Source organism: Rhinopithecus roxellana, chromosome 19 (genome assembly GCF_007565055.1).
Source record: "Rhinopithecus roxellana isolate Shanxi Qingling chromosome 19, ASM756505v1, whole genome shotgun sequence".
Lineage (NCBI taxonomy): Eukaryota > Metazoa > Chordata > Mammalia > Primates > Cercopithecidae > Rhinopithecus > Rhinopithecus roxellana.
In genome coordinates, this window is record NC_044567.1 from 28,063,933 (window position 1) to 28,085,589 (window position 21,657).

General features: G+C 39.2%; 1 protein-coding gene across 2 annotated transcripts in view; it reads right to left on the reverse strand.

Annotated features, from left to right (window-relative positions):
- Positions 1 to 21,657, reverse strand: part of ANKFN1 (ankyrin repeat and fibronectin type III domain containing 1) — a 352,347-nt gene that overhangs the window by 115,954 nt on the left and 214,736 nt on the right. For both annotated transcript variants that reach the window (XM_030923600.1, XM_010380653.2), the window contains 2 exons: positions 17,560 to 17,754; positions 15,656 to 15,769 (listed from right to left, as the gene is read on the reverse strand). In XM_030923600.1, coding sequence (XP_030779460.1) covers positions 15,656 to 15,769; positions 17,560 to 17,754 — 309 coding nt within the window. The remainder of the gene's footprint in view (positions 1 to 15,655; positions 15,770 to 17,559; positions 17,755 to 21,657) is intronic.

The window sequence follows — 21,657 nt, forward strand, 5'->3', positions numbered from 1 at the left end:
ATGACTGGGATTAAATTTGATTCTGGCATATACTGGCTGTGGGACCTTCAGCAAGTTCTTCTCTTTGCCTTAGGTTCCTCATTCATTAGGAGAGGATAATAGTAGTACCTACTCCACAGGACTCTGTGAGGTTTAGAAGAAGCAATGCTTATAAAGTCCTGACCCAATGGCTAGCACATGGTATGGGTTTGACAAGTATTCATCATTATTTTTAGGTAGGTATAATAATATTATAATTATTATTAAATATATAATCTCAACTTTTTTATAAAATGTCAAAAAAATACCAGAAGTTTCTTCAAGCAGTAGATTTCTTTGGGATATGAAAACAAGAATGATCTTTTCCTGCTCTCTGCAATGTTCAATACTCTTTCTTTCTTTCTTTCTTTGGAGGGAGGGCTGGAGGGGTAGGGAGGGAGGAGGGAGGAGGGAGGGAGGAGGGCGGGAGGATGGGAGGGATTGGAGTTTGCAGGAAGGAAGCACCCAGAAAGAACCCTCCATAAATCCCCCCTCCCTCCTCCTCCTCCTTTCTTTTTTCTTTCTTTTTTTTTTCTTTCTTTCTTCTTTCTTTCTTTCTTTCTTTCTTTCTTTCTTTCTTCTTTCTTTCTTTCTTTCTTTCCTTCTTTCTCTCTTTTCTTTCTTTCTTTTTGGAGATGAAGTCTCGCTCTTTTGCTCAGGATGGAGAGCAGTGGCGCCATCTCAACTCACTGCAACCTCCGCCTCCTAGGCTCAAGTAATCCTCTTTCCTCAACCTCATGAGTAGCTGGGATTACAGGCATGTGCCACCACATCCAGTTAATTTTTGTATTTTTAGTAGAGACAGGGTTTCACTATGTTGGCCAGGCTGGTCTTGAACTTCTGACCTCAAGTGATCTGCACGCCTTGGCCTCCCAAGTGTTGGGATTACAGGTGTGAGCCACCATGCCTCGGCTGTGGCCCCTTCTTAAAATGTGCTCTCAAACAGTAGGATGTAGATGAGATGAAAAAGATGCTGCACACATTATAGTTTCTGGGAACCCAGCTGACAACAAGTGTTTTTTTTTTTTTTTTTTTTTTCATTTTGTCCCAGGAGAGAGAAGTGATGTTATTTTATTCATTCAGTCGCGGTTTTTGGAACGATTACTCTACAGATGTTGGCCACTGTGAGGGATGCAAAACTGAATTAGACACAGAGTCTGCACTGAAGAAGTTCCAGGGATGGGAATCATGCTTCCCCCCATCTTTGTTTTTCTTTTTTGAGACAGAGTCTTGCTGTGTCGCCAGGCTGGAATGCAGTGGAGCAATCTTAGCTCACCGCAACCTCCATCTTCCAGGTTCAAGTGATTCTCGTGCCTCGGTCTCCCAAGTAGCTGGGATTACAGGCATGCACCACCACGCCTGGGCTAATTTTTGTATTTTTAATAGAGATGGGGTTTCTCCGTGCTGATCGGGCTGGTCTCGAACTCCTGACCTCAAGTGATCTGCCTGTCTTGGCCTCCCAAAGTGCTGGGATTACAGTTGTGAGCCACGGCACCCGGTCTACAATGTTCTGATTATTATATTGGTTTTTCCATTGGTCCTCTAGAACAATTTGTCTTTTCACCCTGGAATTCTTTATGGACCTTCTCTGTCCCACTCTGTGTCTTTGGGAGGCTGATCCCTATGGACTGCATCACCCAGGGCCCCTGGCCCTCAGGCTGCTAGCTGGGTACAGCCAGTGCCTCCATCTGGCTGTGGTTGTGTCTTTTCACACAACAGCATCTGATTGGTGCTCCTCTCATCCCACCTTCTACCCCACTCCCTTTCAAGTGAAGGGGTGATAACAGCAGCCCAATGTTGTTAGTCCCTAAGTGCTTTAAAATCCCTTGTCCCTTCATGAAATAAACCCTTCATTAAAATTTCTTCAAAATTCAAGATGAGCGTGGCTTCTGTTTTCCGCTGGAACCCTAACTGATATAAGGAGCCTACATTATTTTTATAATTGGAAAAATTGTATTAAAACAACACAAAGTGCCACCTCCACCTTCCACCCCCCACCTCCCAAAGGGAAGTACTCTTCAGGGACTGGAGAGGCCCCTCAGCTTCCAGACTTGAGGGTGATTATTTTTGTTTCAGTTTTGAGCCTTCTCATGAAATTAGGCTTCAGGCTACAACACCTATTTCTTAGAAAAACACACTTTCTGCTGGAGAGAAATTCTAGAAAGCAGTCGCGGGCTATTGACAAACTATAATGCTGCAAAGGGATCTGGCCAAAAATGATTCAAGAGAAAAATCTCTGGGGGGAGAAGGTGACCTAGAAAGCAGCTCATCATCTGCAGTGCCAGCTGCGTGTCCAGTTGGGTAGTCACAGACAGAGCTCTGCTTGAGTCTGCATGTGCCTTGAGTGGAGACCTGCTTATGTGGCCACTGGAAACTCACCAGCCCCTGAGGCGTATGGGCTTAGCAACTGCCAGGATCCCAGGGGATAAGTGATGCCATTTGTTCAGTCCAGGGGTGGGGATTGTGGGGATGGTGGTAGCTGGGGGGGCAGGGGAAACTTGGCACGTCACTGTGCACTGCTCCACTGTTAAATCTCCACTGGCAGGCTGACTTTTCCCCAGGAGGAAGTGTGGAGAGGAATCTCACAGTTGCATGGCAATAAAGAGCTGCCTGGTGGGCCTCCATCTCCGCCAAGAAGCTTCATGGCTCCAGAGTTCCGGAGGGGTGTGTGACAGGGAAGAGGGAGGAATAAGCTGCTCTACTAAGTTGGTGACATAATCACCTTTGCAGAAACTTTCCAGTGGCAAGTGTGTTGAAGACAGTGAGCTTGGAGGAGCCACCATAGTGTGAGATGAAACTGAAGACAAGCGGTGGGGGTCTGAGAAGACAGCTGTGAACCACAGTACTTACAAAAGAAAGGGATTTGAGGTGAGGCTCACTGAAAGAAGGGTGTTGGACAAAGTCAGTTAGAAAGTCTCCCCTCAACACTTTGGTCAGTGACAGGCCTTATTTTCTTTACACTACAAAGTGAATTCTTATGTTGGTGAGCTTTGTTTACACCACTAACATCCAAGCTCCATAAACAAAGGAACTGTGTTTAGTCTGTTCATTGTTGCATACTCAGAGCCTTGTGCACTACCTGGTATATGATGAACGCTTAGTATTTGTTGACTGGTAAAGGAATGGATGCCTAAATATTAGTAAATTCCTGCACTGCTTGGCTAGGAACTCCACTATTATGGCAGGAACTGTGCTGATCTTATTTACTGCTGCATCTATGGTGACTAGAAAAATGCCTGGCACATAGTAGGAACTTCAGCAGTGCTTGTTGAATGATGGGTGAATGAATGAGTGAATGAATGAGTAAATGACATCTTAACTATATGCTCCCTGTGGGGAGAAATCATGTATAATACATCTTCACTGTGCTCACATTACCTAGCTGAAGGTTTTTTGAATAACAAACAAATAATATCTATTCTTCTGTTTTCCTTTTGCTTTTACACAGAATTTTTGCTTTCACAGTTGTTTCTCATCAAGAATTTAGTTCAGCTCAACAACTAGCCAGGTACTGTGCACTGACAGTTAATAAGGTGTAATTTCTTTTTGCCCTCATGTTATCCATAGAGACAGGCATGCAAATAAATGTCATGTTGTCTAATGTGTTCAGTGAAAATAGTGTTCGCAGGCCACTGAAGTGTTACAGAGAATGTAAGTGGCTGGTCCTGTATGGGTGAGAGGTGGGGGCCAGTGAGGCATTGCCTGCATAAAGTTTTGAAGAATGTCTAAGGGTTTATTGGGCAGAGAAAAGGTTTGGAGGAAGGAAAGAACATGTCTAAAGACTGAGTTAATGGTGAAATTTCCACAGGACTCTTTCCTGCAGTGACTTTAGGTAGGAAGAGTTTTAGGTGGATTCCTCAGAGGTATTGTATCCAAATGGCCAAAGACTCAGTTCTGTTGGTATCAGAGCCACTCAGGCCACAGGACTGAAGGTTTTGTTTAACTGTGGGCCTTACACTTAGGAGAAAGAGTCACCATACCATATGAAGGCCAATGAAAGTAACAGGGGATATTTTATAGCCTGGAACAAAATGACCTAAGGCAGGAGAAAGAGGAAGGTGATAGCAATTTCAAATATTAGAAGAGCTGCTGTTCAGACTTCCTGGGTGCTCTTGGAGGTCAGAGCTAAAATCAGTGGAAAGTTATCAGAGAGCTTTTGCATATGACAGGAGCTGGCACAATGCGAGGCATATAATAGATAAACAGTAAATATTAGAGAAAGTTTTCTGAAATATGGTTCCTCTAACTTCTGATGCTAATCCTGATTCCACAATCTGGAGCAAAAGGATTGGCAGATGGTCCTGATATTGAGAAAGCCAGATAGACCCTGAGCCTGATTATTGGCCAGACTGTAAATCATCTCAACGGTTGTTTATTTTTGGTTGGTTCTGAAATTTTTCCATACCGTGTGAAGTATTTGGAGAAGATTAGGAGTTTCTGTAGTGTGTTTGCTGTGCCCACGGTGTGTTTATTTTATCTGTGACTCAGCCCACCTGATTTTAAAATAAAGGACACAAGACAGAAAGGTTAGAAACTCCCATTCAACAATGGAAAAGCTGCCCTACTGGGAGGTGCATCCCTTGTGTGTAGAGCTATTCACTCCAAGGCTGGAGACGCCCTCTAAGGGACCTGTTGGGGTAGAGCAGAATATGGGAGATGGGGCTAAATGACTGGCTTGCCATCATGAACAGGACACTTCCTTAGGCTTTAGGTGAGTCAGAGACCAATTCATGCGTTTGTTTGTTAATTCAGAGACATTTTATCACCCAGGATTTGCTGGTGGTTACTGTATAGGCCCTTGCGCAACATTGCATGGGTTCAACTCCCTGCTCAGCCCCTACTTATTATGGGACCTTGCACAAATTTCTTAACCTCCTTGTATCTCAGTTTTCTCAACCATGAATTGAGGCAATAATGCCTCCTAAAGATACGCTGTAAGAATTAAGTCAATTCATGTACATAAAGTCATAAGAACATGGCTTGGCATGTAGGAACCACTTAGTATATATTATTATTACTCCATAAGCTCCATGGAGATGGGGATTTTTGTCTGCTTGTTTATGGTTACATCTCCACTGCCTAGAATATAGTCTGACACATAATAGCTGTCACTAAATTGTTAATGAATAAATACATTAATTAACTGAGTACCCATTGCATATATGGGTATATCCTATGCTAGGAATATAGGGATGAACAAAACATTCTTGCTTACATGAGACTTACAGTCTGGTGGGAGGGATAGATATTAAAAACTTGACTATACGTTCTCAGCCTAGATCAACATTAGCATCACTTAGTAGCTCTTAAAAAATATGTATTCTTGGGCCTTCACCCTGCAAAGACTCAGATTTGATTGGTCTTAGAAGGGGCTCTGGCATGGATCCCCAGTGATTCTAATGTTCAGCTTGGTTTGAGAATTCCTGGTCTAAATATTCTGAAGGTTCCATGAAACATTTTCCCCATGAAACATCCAGTGATGGTCAAATTAAATTCGGGAAGTATTTCATTATATATATTAGATGTGAAAGACTCTAAGAAGTTCTATAATAAAGAAATCTGTTTAAACTTAAAAATATACTATATAAATAAACAGATGCTTGCAGCTGTAAATATTACTTTGAAGAAAAGGTGGAGGGCATAATAGCACTTATGATAGGCCTGGTCTATAGTAAATACTTAGAAAATGATTCTCTGAAGACATTTATGTGGCCAACGAACATATGAAAAAAAATCCCAACATCGCTGGGCATTAGAGAAATGCAAATCAAAACCACAATGAGATACCATCTCATCCCGGTTAGAATGGCAATTATTAAAAAGTCAGGAAACAACAGATACTGGTGAGGACGTGGAGAAATAGGAACACTTTTACACTGTTGCTGGGACTGTACATTAGTTCAACCATTGTGGAAGACAGTGTGGCAATTCCTCAAGGATCTAGAACCAGAAATACTATTTGATCCAGCAATCCCATTACTGGGTATATACCCAAAAGATTATAAATCATTCTACTATAAAGATACATGCATACGTATGTTTACTGTAGTACTATTTACAATAGCAAAGACTTGGAACCAACCCAAATGCCCATCAATGATAAACTGGATAAAGAAAATGTGGTACATATACACCATGGAATACTATGCAGCCATAATAAAGAATGAGATCATGTCCTTTGCAGGGACATAGATTAAGCTGGAAACCATCATTCTCAGCAAACTACCACAGGAACAGAAAACCAAACACCACTTGTTCTCATTCATAAGTGGGAGTTGAACAATTAGAACACATGGACACAGGGAGGGGAACATCACACACTGGGGTCTGTCGGGGGTGGGGGGTAAGGGGAGGGAGAGCAATAGGACAAATACATAATGCATGTAGGGCTTAAAACCTAGATGATGGGCTGGTAGGTGCAGCAAACCACCATGGCACACATATACCTATGTAACAAACCTGCATATTCTGCACATGTACTCCAGAACTTAAAGTAAATTTTTTTTAAAAAAATTAAAAAAAAAAAAGAAAACACTTCTCTGAAGAAATGTCTTTTAAAAGACACCTGAACAATCAGTGGGCAAGTGAGTAGGAGAGGCAGTGTACTCAGCACAGGGACCATCGTGTGCAAAGGTCCTGTTGGGGGGGAACTTATTCAAGAGCAAAAAGAAGGCCAATGCTTGTGTAACGTAGCAGGTGTGGAAAAGAAATGAAAAAGACATGGTTTCCGCCTTCAAGGAACTCATATCTCGGGAAAAAACTCACATATTCCAAAAACTTCTTAATACTCCGTGAGTCTATAATTTTCCAAATCTTATAGGAAGAAGAAGAAATCAGTGTCAAGAATAATCCTTCTCCAACTGTCATAAAACCTCAGTTTTATATTTGTCTCTAGCTAACTTACACAATTTTTTGAAATACCAGATATACTTCCACAAGTGTTGACTTAAGCTAATGTTAGTCTGAGGTCATGTTTACTGAGCATACAGCCTGAATAAGAAGGAGAAGTGACTTGGAACTTGAATCAAGAGGCCAAACCAGCATACTTGCCTACCTATCCCTTTTCTCTCTAAATCCTTTAAAAGGTAAACAAGGTATTTTAAAATGCATCCATTAGCTAGAAAACAAGAAAGGGAGCTATACACACCCTCTTCCCTCTCCCTCATCTCCTCTTGGCAACCACTAATCTGTTCCCTATTTCTATTATCATTTTAAAAGTGTTCCATGAATGGAATTGTGTAACATGTAGACTTCTGGGATTGCCTTTTTTACTTAGTAGAATTCTCAGAAGATTCATCCAGATTGTTGTATGTATAAATAGTTTGGTTTTTTAACTGCTGGGTTGCATTCCATAGTATGGATATACCACAGTTTAACCATTCACCAATTTAAGGACATCTGGATTATTTCCAATTTGGCTATTAGGCATAAAGTTGCTATAAACATTTGTGTACAGGTTTCTCTATAAATGTAAACTTTCATTTTTCTGGGATAAATGCCAAGTGGTAGGATGTATGGTAGTTGCATGTTTAGTTGTTTTTTCTTTTTTTCTCTTTTGTTTGTTTAAGAAACCGCCATTGTTTAAGAAATTGCCAAACAGTTTTCCAGAGGAGCTGTACCATTTTACACTCCCACAATGTATGAGCAATCTAGTTTCTCCAAACACTTGCCAGCATTTGCTACTGTCACTATGTTTAAACTCTTTGTTACTGTGATAGGCATGTATTGATAGTTCATTGCAGTTTTAATTTGCATTTCCCTAATGGCAACCCTAATGAGTTATTACTGTGTAGTGGAACAGGAGTAGAGAATACCCTGAGAGGGAAAATAGGTACTACTCTTGGGGAAATACGTAATACTCTGAAAGGAACATTTGAAAGGAAATGAGAATATGTTGATTGTAAATAATGTAGAAGAGAAAAAAGGTAATTAGAGATATGAAGAAAATACATGGGAAAGGAAATATAATCATAGTACACTGCTTGACTTTGCAACATCAAAAATGTACACATTCGTAATGTATAAACATAGTTGACAATTAAAATAGAAATATAGCTATGTTGAGAGAATAAGGGAGTGCAGAGGAGTGCAGTATTATGAGAATTAAGGACTTTTCTTTGGTAGCTATAATTGCATAGGTATTGACAAATCAAGAAATAGCTGACTGGGTGCAGTGACTCATTCCTGTAATCCCAGCACTTTGGGAGGCCAAGGTGAGTGGATCACTAGAGGTCAGAAGTTTGAGACCAGCCTGGCCAACATGGTGAAACCTTGTCTCATTAGCCGGGTGGTGGTAGCATGTACCTATAGTCTCAGCTACTCCGGAGTCTGAGGCATGAGAATCACTTGAACCCAGGAGGTAGAGGGGGCAGTGATGCAGTGAGCCAGAATCATGCCACTGCACTTCAGCCTGCGTGGCAGAATGAGACTCCGTCAAAAAAAAAAAAAAAAAAAAAAAAAAAAAAAAAAAGCCACAGAAGCTTATTAATTAGAGGGAACTGATAAAACTAAAAAAAGTTAAAAGTGGCTGACTCTGAGAAGAGAGTAGAAACAATGAAATAAACCACTGCCTATTTTTCATAATAAGCTTTTCAGTACAAATTAAAAAAAATCTCCTATATCACCTGGGACAAAACAATTAAATGTGTATATGAAAAAAGACAGACTCTTAGAGCATATAGATTAACTATATACCCTTTACAAGAGACAAATGCATTGCAAATGTCCTAGAAAGGAGAACAACAGGGAGAGAAAATACAGCACGCAATGGAAACATAGACGAAGCAATGTGAACTACAACTGAAATAGAAATCAAGTCAAACTGCATGAAGCAAGACAAATCAAGCAGCTTTTTCAGAGATCAAAGACCAAAGGGACAAATACTTTAAGGAAAAATCAGGGTACTTAAACAATACACACACACATTCATACTTTATAACCTAAAGAGTTTACACACTCTTTTCAAATATCACATATGGCACATATACAACTGATTCAGTAGTTAGCCACAAGTAAGAATGTTAAATTCCCAAAAGGACTATAGTCCATATTTTTGGATTTTTAAAATATGTGCATAATAAAATTAGACATTAACAATAAAAATACACCAAATAAAATCTGGCCACTTGGAAATTTAAAGTGATTCCTTGAAAAACTCTTGTATTAACATGGAAGTGAAACAAATTACAAATTGTTTACAAATAAATGATACTTACAATACCACATTTTAAACTTTTTGGATATGGACAAAACAGCACTCGGGGAGCATTTATAGCCTTAAACCCATGGATTAGAAAACAGGAAAAATAAAGGAACAAGCAAATTAAGTTTCAAATAAAAGAAAAGCAAAACTAGGAAGGAAACAATAAAGTAAGCCCATAGAAAATAGCAGGAATTGGTAACATTAAAACCCAAAATTAATACAATAGAAAATAAGCAAAAAATAGGTTTTATGAACCAAAAAGCTCTTCAAACAAACCAACAAAATAGTCAAATGTTCAATAATTCTAAAAGAAAAGGCACAAAAGCACAAGCTTTTGAAATATTAAAGGTACTATAATCACAGTGATTTAAACATTATGTTCAACAACACTGTATCAGTAATTGTAATCCAGATGAAAATGATGATTTCTAGGAAAAATATAGTAAAAATCACGATATAATTTAACATATCTTTCTTAAACAAAATAAAACAAAAACACTTTTACTAAGCTGGTAAGAAAATAAGACCTCTTTAATTTGATAAAGGGTATCCACCAGAAACCTACAGTAGAAGTCATACTTAATGGTAAAATATCATATGAATTTTGCTAAAAGCAGATAAGAGAGACAGATACCAACTCTCACAGCTACTATTCACAATATAGTGGGAACTGAATTCACATTGATTCTTGTCAGAGAACTGAGATCAGAAAAAGAAAAAAAAATTAGAGACAAATGCATCCTTCTTAAAGACAATATGCAAACAAACAAACAAAAAACTCATGAGATGCAAGACAATCTACTGATAAAAAGCTATTAGTAAGAGATTTTAGTGAAGCAGCCAATTAATGTTTTTTTAATTAGCAATACTCTTCTATTGTCCCACAACCAAATGTCCTGAAAAGAGAGTTCATTCATAACAGCCACAAAAACTGTAAAATATAGCTAGCATGAAACTCAATAGGAAATACAGAATATCTATATAAAGAAAATAATTAGACTGTTCTGAATATATACAATTCAACCTGATTAGGAAGACAGCTCATGGATGAGACTCTCCCCAAATTAATTTAGGAATATGATGTAAATCCAACAAATAAGATTTTTTAAAAGTGAACTTGACAGGCCAATTCCAAAATTCATTTGTAAGAGACAATGTGTGTGAATAATAAAGACATTTTGCAAAAGATTGTAATGGTGAGGAACTTGCCTTACCAGATGTTAAAATATACTGTAAAATTATGGTATATATGATAGTAACACTGGTATAGACAGATCAATGGGACAGTGTGTGAATCCACAAACAGTCCCTTCAGCTTCTAGTTAACAATACTAGAAAAATATTCTCCAGATAAAAGAGAGACACATATAAGGATTGTAACATTATATAACAGAAAAAATTAAAATAAACAATATCCATCAATAGGAGAATGATCATACCTATCTGTGGAATAGGAATATTATACAACTGTAAGAAAAGTCAAACACATTTACATAGATGTGTAATTTATACTGTTGAACTGTAAAAATATCACTGAGTGGAAAAAACTCCAGTTGTAGGATTAGAAAAACAATATAACATTTGTATTAGAGCACACAAACAAAACTATAAATCTTTGTACATATCCATGTGCATATATGTATCGAAAAAGAATTTGTAAGGACATACATCAAACTCACTACAGACTTTGAGGTATGAATATGATTGGAAGAAGGGTGAAGGACTTTGACCTTTTTTTTTCTCCTCTTGAGATGGAGTCTCGCTCTGTTGCCCAGGCTGGAGTGCAGTGGCACGATCTCGGCTCACTGCAAGTTCCACCTCCCAGGTTCACGCCATTCTCCTATCTCAGCCTCCCAAGTAGCTGGGATTACAGGCGCCCACCACCACGCCCGGCTAATTTTTTGTATTTTTTAGTAGAGACGGGGTTTCACCATGTTAGCCAGGATGGTGTCCATCTCCTGACTTCGTGATCCACCCACCTCGGGCTTCCAAAGTGCTGGTATTACAGGTGTGAGCCACTGCGCCTGGCCTGACCTTTTATATGTATATATATTCCTATACAATGTTGTTTGAGGGTTAACATTTTGTTAAATGATGAAAATGCAGAAAAGCTGTTCTTGACAATATACATTATTGGAGAAAGGTTTTGAGGTGGTTTACAAGATGGTTGGAGAATAAATTGGCCGGATCCTGACAACTCAGCAACTAGTGAATGAAAGTAGGATGAGTAAGGATGTAGAAGCCTTAGCAGCTTAGAAGAAGTGACTCTTGAGCAGTGTTGCCTTTCATTTTTCATCCTCTCATCCCCACCAGACTTGTTATTTTTCTCCATCATACATTTAGTCACTAACCCCACTTTCGTGTTTTCACCCCAACACAAAAAATGTTAATCCACTAAGTTTCATGTCCTCTAGACAACATTTCCTGCTCCTCCTCATTGCTCTCATCTGCAAACCTTTGGCCTCCTCCCCACCTCTCCTTCCCCAAAGAGGCTAAAGAAAGTTATAAATACTTTTGCTTTGTGGAATTGTATCACTTCAGTCTAGTAATGAAGGTAGCTACCTCGTACCTATGATCAGATTAGTCCTTCAATGAATTAAACATTGAAATAATTATATTCTTTAATGGAATGCATTTTTCTTGATAGGTAACTATCCACTCAACTACAAGGTGTAGGAGGAAAAAACAGAAAGCGTAAAAAGAATACATAACACAGCAATGGGCACCCATGCTCTGTAAGGTCTGGGTTTTCTCCAGTCTTGTAGAAAAGATGGTCCAAGTCATCAGGTTATGATCAAGTTCACATTATTATTATTATAAATGATCGACCCTGAGGGTTTTAATGTCCCAATGGTAGACTCTCCTTCCTAGAAGCTGAAATGCCCTCATACACCTCCCTGGAATTTTTTGGCTGCTTCTCCTGAGAAAGAAACTGAAGGTGGTAGTTGGCAGTGATATGGGCCTGGTCTCTGCAGAAGCAGATACACTATGAGCTCCTGAAGGGCCCTGGCAGTTTCTGCAAGGAGAGATGCTTTTTACTTTAAAAAAATGTCATCAAATGATGAGCAGTTAAACAATTTGCTATTACAAGTCTTTGTAGGAAGGAACTAGGGTGGTGGTTTCTAATCTGTTAGGGAAGGAGGTAGGAAAAGACACGGGCAAGGGTACTACCCAGAACCCGGGTAATGCACACAGGCAATGCAGCAACTACTGCAGCATGTTGTAATTAGCAAACCCCAAGGTGTGGCCACTTCCAGGCCCAATTAAGAAAAAAAAAAAAATAACTAGAAAATGTTACATCTTGTGGATGGAAAAGAGGTATTGCACTGCACCTCTTTCAGGATGCCTTCCTAACCATCCCCCGACCCTGCAAGGAGCAGTAAAATCACTTTTGCAAATGTTTTCTGCCACAGGCCTGTAGAGAAATGACATAATCTGCAAATGAGAGGTTCAGGCAGGTGACCCAAGGCAGTGAGGAGAAAATGTGGAACAAAGTTCTGGCAATTGTCCAAAGCATCAAAGCATCTGAAACAACTATAGGTTTTCCTCTGTCAGCCATAAAAATGGGTGAGATGAGACCAAAAGATGCAAACCTCCTTTGACTCCAAGGAGAAAACACCTGGAAACAGACAGTAGCTCTCCTAGCCCTGTTTTACTGCATTCAGGGGGAAATTCAGAAAAAATCACGTGGGTCTCACTGAAAACTGTTCCCTAGGTTTGATGTGGAAATTGATGCCTTTAATCTCCAAGCTGTGATGGCAGTTGGCCTGGTGCATGTCCCCATGGTGTGAAGAAAGCTTAAAAAGAGATGCTCTTAAAAAGATGTCTACACATCAGCAAACTCTTATAAAACAATATGTTGATGCATTGAGTGTAAACAAATGAGAAACAGAAGGATTTAGATTTCCTTTCAAATACACCCTATGTTAAGCATGAAGGAGGAAAACATTGAGTTGTCAAAACAGGCTTGAGGTTTTGCTGAACCCAGAAATTCTGGAGAATAGTCTGAGATGTTTTTGCCAAACCCTGAATACCGCAGGGGTAAACTTTCCCTCTAACCAATTAGATAATTGTCATTTCATTCTGCAGATTTCTCAATTGTTTCTTCTTTTTCTTTTCTTTCTTTTTTGCAAATAAAATGATTATCCTGTCTCAGGGTAATTTTGCTAATATTTTCATAATTAAATAATTATTTCAACCCCTGAATTAAAAACTGCACTGCTGTCCCTGTGGATACAGTAGGCTACCAGCTGTTTTAAATAACTCTTGAGAGTGGTCAGGTTAAGGACTCAATTTATGACCTTATAAATTAACACAAGGAAACTTACTCCATAATGCAACAGACAATTCAGTTTATAATGCTTAATTAATCCCCTCCAGTCTCTAACAGAACCCACTTGTGACCTTTCATTTCAACCTCACCCAAATGCAAGTCTCCTGAGATGAGAAGTGTTAATATGTGAATGCGGATAGAATTTGCCAGCATTATGGGTAAGTATTAAATTGCTGACAGTGTGGACACACTGGTTCCTGATAGCTCACTCATCAAAGTAAGAAGGAAATGTCAAGGTGGGCAGCACTGATGAAATTCTTCATCGATATCCTGAGCTGGAGAGAGGTAGAAAGAAAAGAAAATACCCATATCTAACATTGTCTACAAACACTTGCTCTGAATTTCAGTCGTGGCAGAACAGACAACCAAGAGAAGGTATCAGAGCTGTTTCAAAGGATGGCTGTGGGGGGCCATCCTGGGTGGTTTCATTTGTCTGCTGTCCTTACTACCCTAAGGCTGGTTTCTCTTAGACTGATACAGAAAATCCAGGGATAATCAATTCAATGCTGCCTTATCTAAGGTATTACAAACACAGTGGCGTTATCTGGAAAATTCTAAGTACCCAAGAAAGCTACAGGGTGTGGGCAGAGTAAAGTTTGCAGAGACATATGAAGTTCCCCCGAGGGACAGTCCTGAGAAGGAGAAAGGAAGGCATGTGCACTACTTGGACATGTTTGTGGGCAGAGAGAGCCATAGTGACCTGAATGCAAAGAAAGTCCACACTGTAGCCTGGAACCCTGGAATATGTGTGGAGAGTTTTATCAGCTTTTAGGGCTGTTCAGTGTAATTCCATATGTCCTTGTGAATCCGGAAAATAGCTTTCCTCTTTTGTTCCTTGTATTCAAGAGTCAGCATAACGTGATGATTCTGGCTCTGTTGTAAGCATTTAGGCAAATTCCTTAACTTCTCATTGCCTCTGTTTTTCCATCTGCAAAGTTGGAATCATAACAATACTTGTCTCATGAGATCATTGTGAGGATTAAATAGAGTTAAAACTTTAAACGGCTTTAAATGGTGCCTGGTGCATAGTAGGTGCTATGTAAGCATTAGATGTTACCATCACAATACTTCTGCAGTACTTTTTTCCTCTGGGCTTTCCCTTTCTTTTCCCAGTGCTGCCATCGTAGCCAGGTCAGGCTGTCATGACTTCCTCTTGAATAGGTTCATAATTCATTCCTTATTCTAAATCTATATTTCTCTCAATAAATCATACACAGTATTACCACTCCAATCTTTCAAAAGTCTACCTCTGATCCTGTCCCTACCTGATTCAATGGCTCTGCAGAATTCATCACATAAAGTCTAAACTCCCTAGCCTTAATTTCAAGCCTCATTCCATCCTTATCTGTTGATCCTAGTTTCCTTCTTTAATCTTAACATCTTACTGCACCTTCTCATGACCCTATGCTCATTTGGAGCCATGCTATTTTCTATTCCCTCTACTTGTTCCCTTAGTTTGCTCTACCTGTTCTCGTATGTTCTTGTTTTTATACCTGTGTTCATTGTCCTTTCCATTTGGAGTTTACTTTCCCCCCAGTATCTTCCAGTCCAAAGCCTATTTATCCTTCATAAACAGGCCTGAATGCCACCTCCACCGCAGGGGACCCTTACTGATCCCACCATTTTATCTTCCATTTGTTCTTTCCTGACCTCTAATGTACTTTATGGGCATTTCTGAAAAACCTCAACTCTGTTACCTGGCTTTAGTTCTTTTTTTTTTTTTTTTACCCCTATTTAGTATGTTCCATATCACATCCCCTCAGATCCTTGGATCAAGTCTGATTCTTCAGTGTTTCCTACTCAGACCTGTCCCCAGCCCTACGCTATGCATAGAGCAGGACCTCTGCAGACAAGAATGAAACAGTAATTGAGGGGCTTGAAATGACAGCCTGGTCTTGTGGTTCTTCCTTTCTGTGACATTCTCAGTCACTTGATTGTTCCTTTACATGAGCGCCTATGGAAATATTTCAACTCCAAAAGTCAATGGGATAAACACATTCCTATCAGCAGGAAAAACACACACAAAAAATGCACAATTGATTCTCAAACAGCAGATGCTTTTTTAAAAAGGAGTGATGAAAAAAATGTCTTGGGTCCAGTACCTTTATACCTGGTAACTACAGCTGCATTGACGCTAAGAGGTTCTTGGAAGCTGACAGTGAGTGATGTACTGCTGGTTACCATGAGACAGACATTGGTTGGCATCTCAGGGGCTCCTGGGACAGAAGGAAAAACACAAGGATCTAAACATAGCAAATCCTTTTCAAACAACGTTCCTCCCTCTTCAAAGGATACCCTGAAATACACACTATGGAAACATTTGTTTGTAGAGCCTAATAGCTTTTGCTTTTGAACATTTTCATTAGATGTCTCAATGGCTTTTATTTGTTGCCATTGGGGTCTTATTTGAGCAATAGAACATTTTCTGAAAAGGTAAATAATACCAGTTAAGCCTTCCTAAAGCATCCTGCAAACATGATAGGAGATTGGGCTGGATCAGTGAAGAGAAGGGCAGGAAGTGATAGCAGGATCCTACATTGTCTGTGGACACCCTTAAGTTTTATAAAGTACATCGTTTCACTGGAGGCTTTTTGCAGCCCTGCTAGGTAGGAAGGGCAAGTAATAGCACACTCACTTTTGGTGTGAGGAAACTGCAGCCCCAAGTGGCCAAATTCCTTGTTCAAGAACACAGTGAAGACAAACAGCCAGGATGAAAGCCCCTGGCTTCAGATGCCTACTTCTGGGCTCTTTCCAGTATTGATAGAATTCTAATTCACCTTGCTCTCAGGCTTTCTCCTATTACAAATGAGCAGTATTTTCTGAGAAAAAAATTTATGGGTGGATGTCATGTCCGCTAACCTCAGGTTTTAAAGGACTCCTGACGACTTTTGGTATTGCTTAACACGTAGAAGGTGTTTTATAATTTAGAAAATTACAAAAATTGACATCAAGTCTGAAAATATGTCTGTTTCTAGTATTACTCTGTCCTAAATGAGGAACAACAGCAAATGCATTTATTAAAACAAGTGCTGAATCTCTTTAAACAAACCCATGAACCCTCCAGCCTTGCTGGAGAGTATTGGTGCTGAAATCAAACTTTCATTAATGTTGCTAAGTTATTTGCTCCAAGAGAAAGGATTAGGCCTAGATTTGGTACTTAGTGTACGGTAGTACTTAAGAAAACATCATCACTGTCTTTGGTCTTTGTCTACATCACAACTAAGGTTCCTACAGCAGAGGCAGAGAATTTTCAAACTAATGAAATTTCCCTTATATTTAAAATTTCAAGCCTAATTTTTTGTTGTTGTTGTTTAGATAAGATCTCCTTCTAGATTGAGAGCTTAACATTTCACAAGTGTTTGAATTTTATATTTTGCTTTTATATCAGGAGCTACACTCTCAGCATTACTTTTCAGTGCTAATGAGTATTATCCAAAAAGAAGGCTTTTCTTAAACTAACAAAAAGAATTGGTAAAGAGAATGGAAGTGCAGACAAAAGCATAATTCTTGAGTTGACTGACTGTTCTTTTCGGTTGCTTGTGTTAACTGAAGTTCACTTTATAGCTCTATATAAAAAATGCAGTGGAGAGTTGAAAACAACTTAAACTTGAGCTTGAAGCAGAAACTGGACAAACAGGCAAACAAATATTTTTCCACCTCCCTATCCCAAAATATAGCCACCTAGGGCATCAGACCATCCAGGTCATTAGGCATTAGGGCATAGCGGGTGGAAAGTGCTAGATGAGTGTGACATGGTGGAGAGAGGCCAGAGGCATGAAGCCTCATGGCTGTGGTCAGAGCACCCATCAGGAGCCAGAAACTCAAGCAAGACAAAAGACCCTTTGACAGCCTCTCAGAGCCCTTGCTCCACACAGGCAGACAACGGCCATCCATGACCCTGTAGAGCTTAAAAAAAAAAAAAAAAAAAAATCATTAAAAGAAGGCCTGGCTGTCTCAAACTGAAGCTCAGTCTAGTGAAATGTAGACGTTTTCTGCTTATACTCACTGGCATGCTCAAAGCCTGTTTTCATGCGTCTGTAGAGCCGATATCTCCACTCCCAAGCTTTCAGCTGTTTCTCTTTCTCTGTGTTGTCCAGAGTGAATCCTTCATTCTCCACCTGGGCAGACAGTTCACTCACCCTCTCCTGGGCTTCCTGGACCAGTGTGTTGAGGTGCATTGCTCGGCTTTCCAGGCTGACAACTAAAGGGAAAGAAATGGGATTACTTCTTTCTTTCTGGGGAAATGCTGCTTCATTGGAAGGCTATATCCCAGAGTCTACTATGATTTGAAAAAAAAAAAAAAAAATGCCTCGGAAAAGTGGGATCCGTGTTTGTTATCAAGTATCTTACTATAATAAGGTCTAATTAGTGACACTTGCAATCAGATTAAGTGGTAAATTCATCACATTAATATATTCCCATTGCTCTCTGGCCCTCCTGTAACACGCACTTCAATTAGCTGCTTAACTCGGCTAATTAGAATTCCACCATCAAGTACCCAAAAGGACCACTTCTCATCCAGAGAGTACACATTTGTTGCCATGACCTCCGGAAGGACAAACACGTAGGGACAAAACTCTGTACGGCCAGGAAGACCCTAGGAAAAGTCATCCATGAGGCAAGTTGCATTCTGATGAAGTTCTGTTTTGTTTTTGGTAGAACCTGATTCAGATTTTCTGCCTTTAACACATTTTTCCCAGCTTATAGACATTTTTGTATGTGTATCTTAGAGGCATAGTTTTATTATTGTTAATCAGTGTATTTATTGCTTACAAAGAGTTCCACTACTGGTGCCACAGTTGAGCTAATGAGTTCTGATGACTGGCTGGCTCGAATGTGATCAGAAATTGATCTTTGATTGTGGTATAATGGTAGGAATGATCTCCAGAGATACTAACGCTCAAAAGGATAAGTTATATAAAGCTCCTCTTGCTGAGAGAGGTTGGAGAGCATGCTATTTCTATTTTACCCAATATGTGACAGTCTTCTTTGGTTTACATCAGATTGTTTAGCCATCCTGCCCTTGTGTTCATGTCAATGAATGGCAAGGAATGTTTCCCTTTCTTGTGATGAGCAGTGAGGCTGCCTCCTATGATCTCCTCATGGCTGTTATGCATATGAGGGCCTGCCATGATGGTCACTTGGTCACTTCAGAGCCCCTCCTGGTTAAGTGACAAAAGATAGCCTCAGCATGGGAATATGGTAGGGGATAACCAAGTAACCAAGTAAACCAGAATAAAGTCCTGCAGATCTGTTGCTGAAATGTGTTTGACACTCCCTGTGATCAAAACAATATTTCTCTCTGGTGGGTGGGAAAGAAATATAACTCTTTCATTCTTCTAATTAAGGGGGAATATATTGTGAAGATAACTCAAGTGAAAATTTGTTAGGTGTATTTTGAAATTGTAATTAGGTGGTTATATATTCATATTCTCTGTGTTCATAGGCATGTTTGCATTAATTACAGGAAATGAATACTAATTTATTATTGCCTCTGTGTACCATCAGTCTACATTTATTTACAGATGAGGTCAATGAAAAATGAGTTGAGTCTTTTTTCTTTTTCTTTCTTTCTTCTTTCTTTTTAAAGTTGCTGTTTAGAACACTCAGGACTGTGTTTCGCTGCAGATTTGTCATGGTTAATGAATGTTGCTGTAGCAGTCAATCATGTACTCTAAATACTGTCACACTTTTTTTTAAAAGCCTCAGTCATGAGCCATGACAGAAAAATAAACAAATAAATATAAAGCTAAAAAACTCTTTCACTGAGCAGCTACACTATGCAGAATCCCTGGGGAAGGCTAAAGGAGGCCAGAATAAATGATAATATAAGTGCTGTGGATGTAGGGAAGCAATGATGGGGTATGAAAGCAGAGGTTCTGGAGAAAAAAAATACACATACACACACGCGGGCGCACACTCCAGTGGAAAAATTGGCAATATTAGTAGCCTCAAGGTGCAATTTCCTGGAGCAGTGAGATTGACAAGTCAGTACTAAATGCTGTTAATTTAACTAACTTCAGATTAATGGTAGAGTCTGCTATGACTGAAGCCCTCAAACACAGTCTCATTATAGCCTTGCTGGGAAGGTCCTAAATATAGGCATTGACAGTTTAAAACAAATTCGTATACATTTGTGTATTTTTAGACATAGGTTAGGCGTCAGAGTTTGTGTCACAGTTTTCAGGTTGATTAATTGACCCAGTAACTGCACTCTCTACCCACTGCCCCCTCCTTCTTCCACTCCAAATTATAGAGAAAATGGGGGAATTGTCCTTGTTAAGTTATCCAGTGAGCTTTTTATTGTATGCCTGATGTTTGAATTGCATGCATGCGTCAACACTTGGGTGATAGACACATGATTTATAAAAATAAATTTTTCTAATACTATGAAATCCCCCCTATTAATTTTTATATCCACAACAGCTATTACTGGTGTGAATTCCAGGTGGCATTTCAGATGGACAGCTTCTCTTAAGCTATGCTTGGCTCCTTCTGACAATTTTTCTGCTTTCCCTAGAGCCACACATTTTGTTTCTGCATTTTCCCTTTCCTTCTAGGCTTTAGATGCAATTTGAGTTATAATGGTAAAGGAATTCCACCTCTTCAAGATAATGCATTTTGCCTCTTCAGAAACTTAAAGACAGAATTTTATAGCTGGGTGAGCCCTGCAAGATTATTTAGATCCCAGTGTACCTCAAACTGGGATATCTAAACTCTAACGTAATATGGTGGTGATGGTGGGTGAAGTAGGGGGAGAAATGATCATCTCTAAAAACATAATAGGAATGAATGTGTCTTCTTGGAGCATCAAATTTTATGTGCAGATTTTGATTAAGCATATTATTTAGAAATTAAATAGGTCTATTATGGAGAAGAATGGAAAGTGTTTTCAAAAATTGAAGATTTTGAAAAAAGGAAAACTATGTAAAACTCTATCCCTTTTTTCCAGGTTAAGTCCACAGGTGCCCTTGAGACTATCATTTGCATCTGTTGTTAAAAGTAATTGCATGCACAAGTCAGAGAAGGACTGACTGAGCCACTGGTTTCCAACCATTACAGCAAGCAAACCTTTATTTATTTTTTCCAGTGGATTTTTTTAATAGCCTAATAAAACACCCTCTTTTGAAAGATTTTTTTTTTTGTCTACCAAACCAGCTGACTTATAAAGTGATCATGTTTCTCCCTATTATTAACGACCTATATAACCATCAATAGAAGCAGCATCTGTTCAGAATGAGATAATCAACCTAACAAACTGGGTTAATAAATTTTAAGCAGAAGCAAGTTAATATGATAATTATATTAGACTGTGTAGTTTATCTTGAGTAATGGTGTGATAGGCTTTTTGGAAGCTTGAAAATTGTTCTGGGAATCCCATTTCTATTTTTGCCACCCTGGAATGGGGGCATTTTCTTTTCTTTTCTTTTTTTTTTACAATTGAGAAATCATATTTAATAAATCATCATCAATTTTTCATAATGTTTCAAGTCCATTCTTTGTTGATAGCCTCCACATTTACATGGTTAAGTCATTGTTGCTGTGTTTCTTACCTATGACATTATTTTTATCTCCCTTCATTTGTGGATCTTAAGATGTTGCAGAAGGTTCATTCCTGTACCCCAATACAGATTCACTTCCTTTAGCTGCCTTTTCTAGCACCAATATGCTTTAAAAAAAACGCACAAACAACAAGCAGTGACAGTGGCCAATTCCTCCAATGTCCAGATTAATAACTGTAGCATGCTAAAGAAAGGTGTGTGTAAATGGCTGGAGATGGTGTATGGTCCAGAGTCCAGGATAAAACGTATTTCCTTTCTGAGCATTCCCTCCATTCCCCTAACCCGAATACATGCATTAAAATGTAGCAAAACCCTTTGGAAACTTCTGTTAGCCAACTGCAAACTCATCTGTTGCCACAAGTGCAAAGGGGTAGGATGTGAACCAGTATATCAGAAAGCTCTTTAGCTACTTTCATTGGCGACAGAACACAAAAGGAAAAAATTCCTAAGTATACACATCAGTCTGTCTCTACTTTTTATAAAACTGGAATAAAATGGAAAAGTGCCATTTTTACTAATCCTAATTGAATTTTAAATGTCCT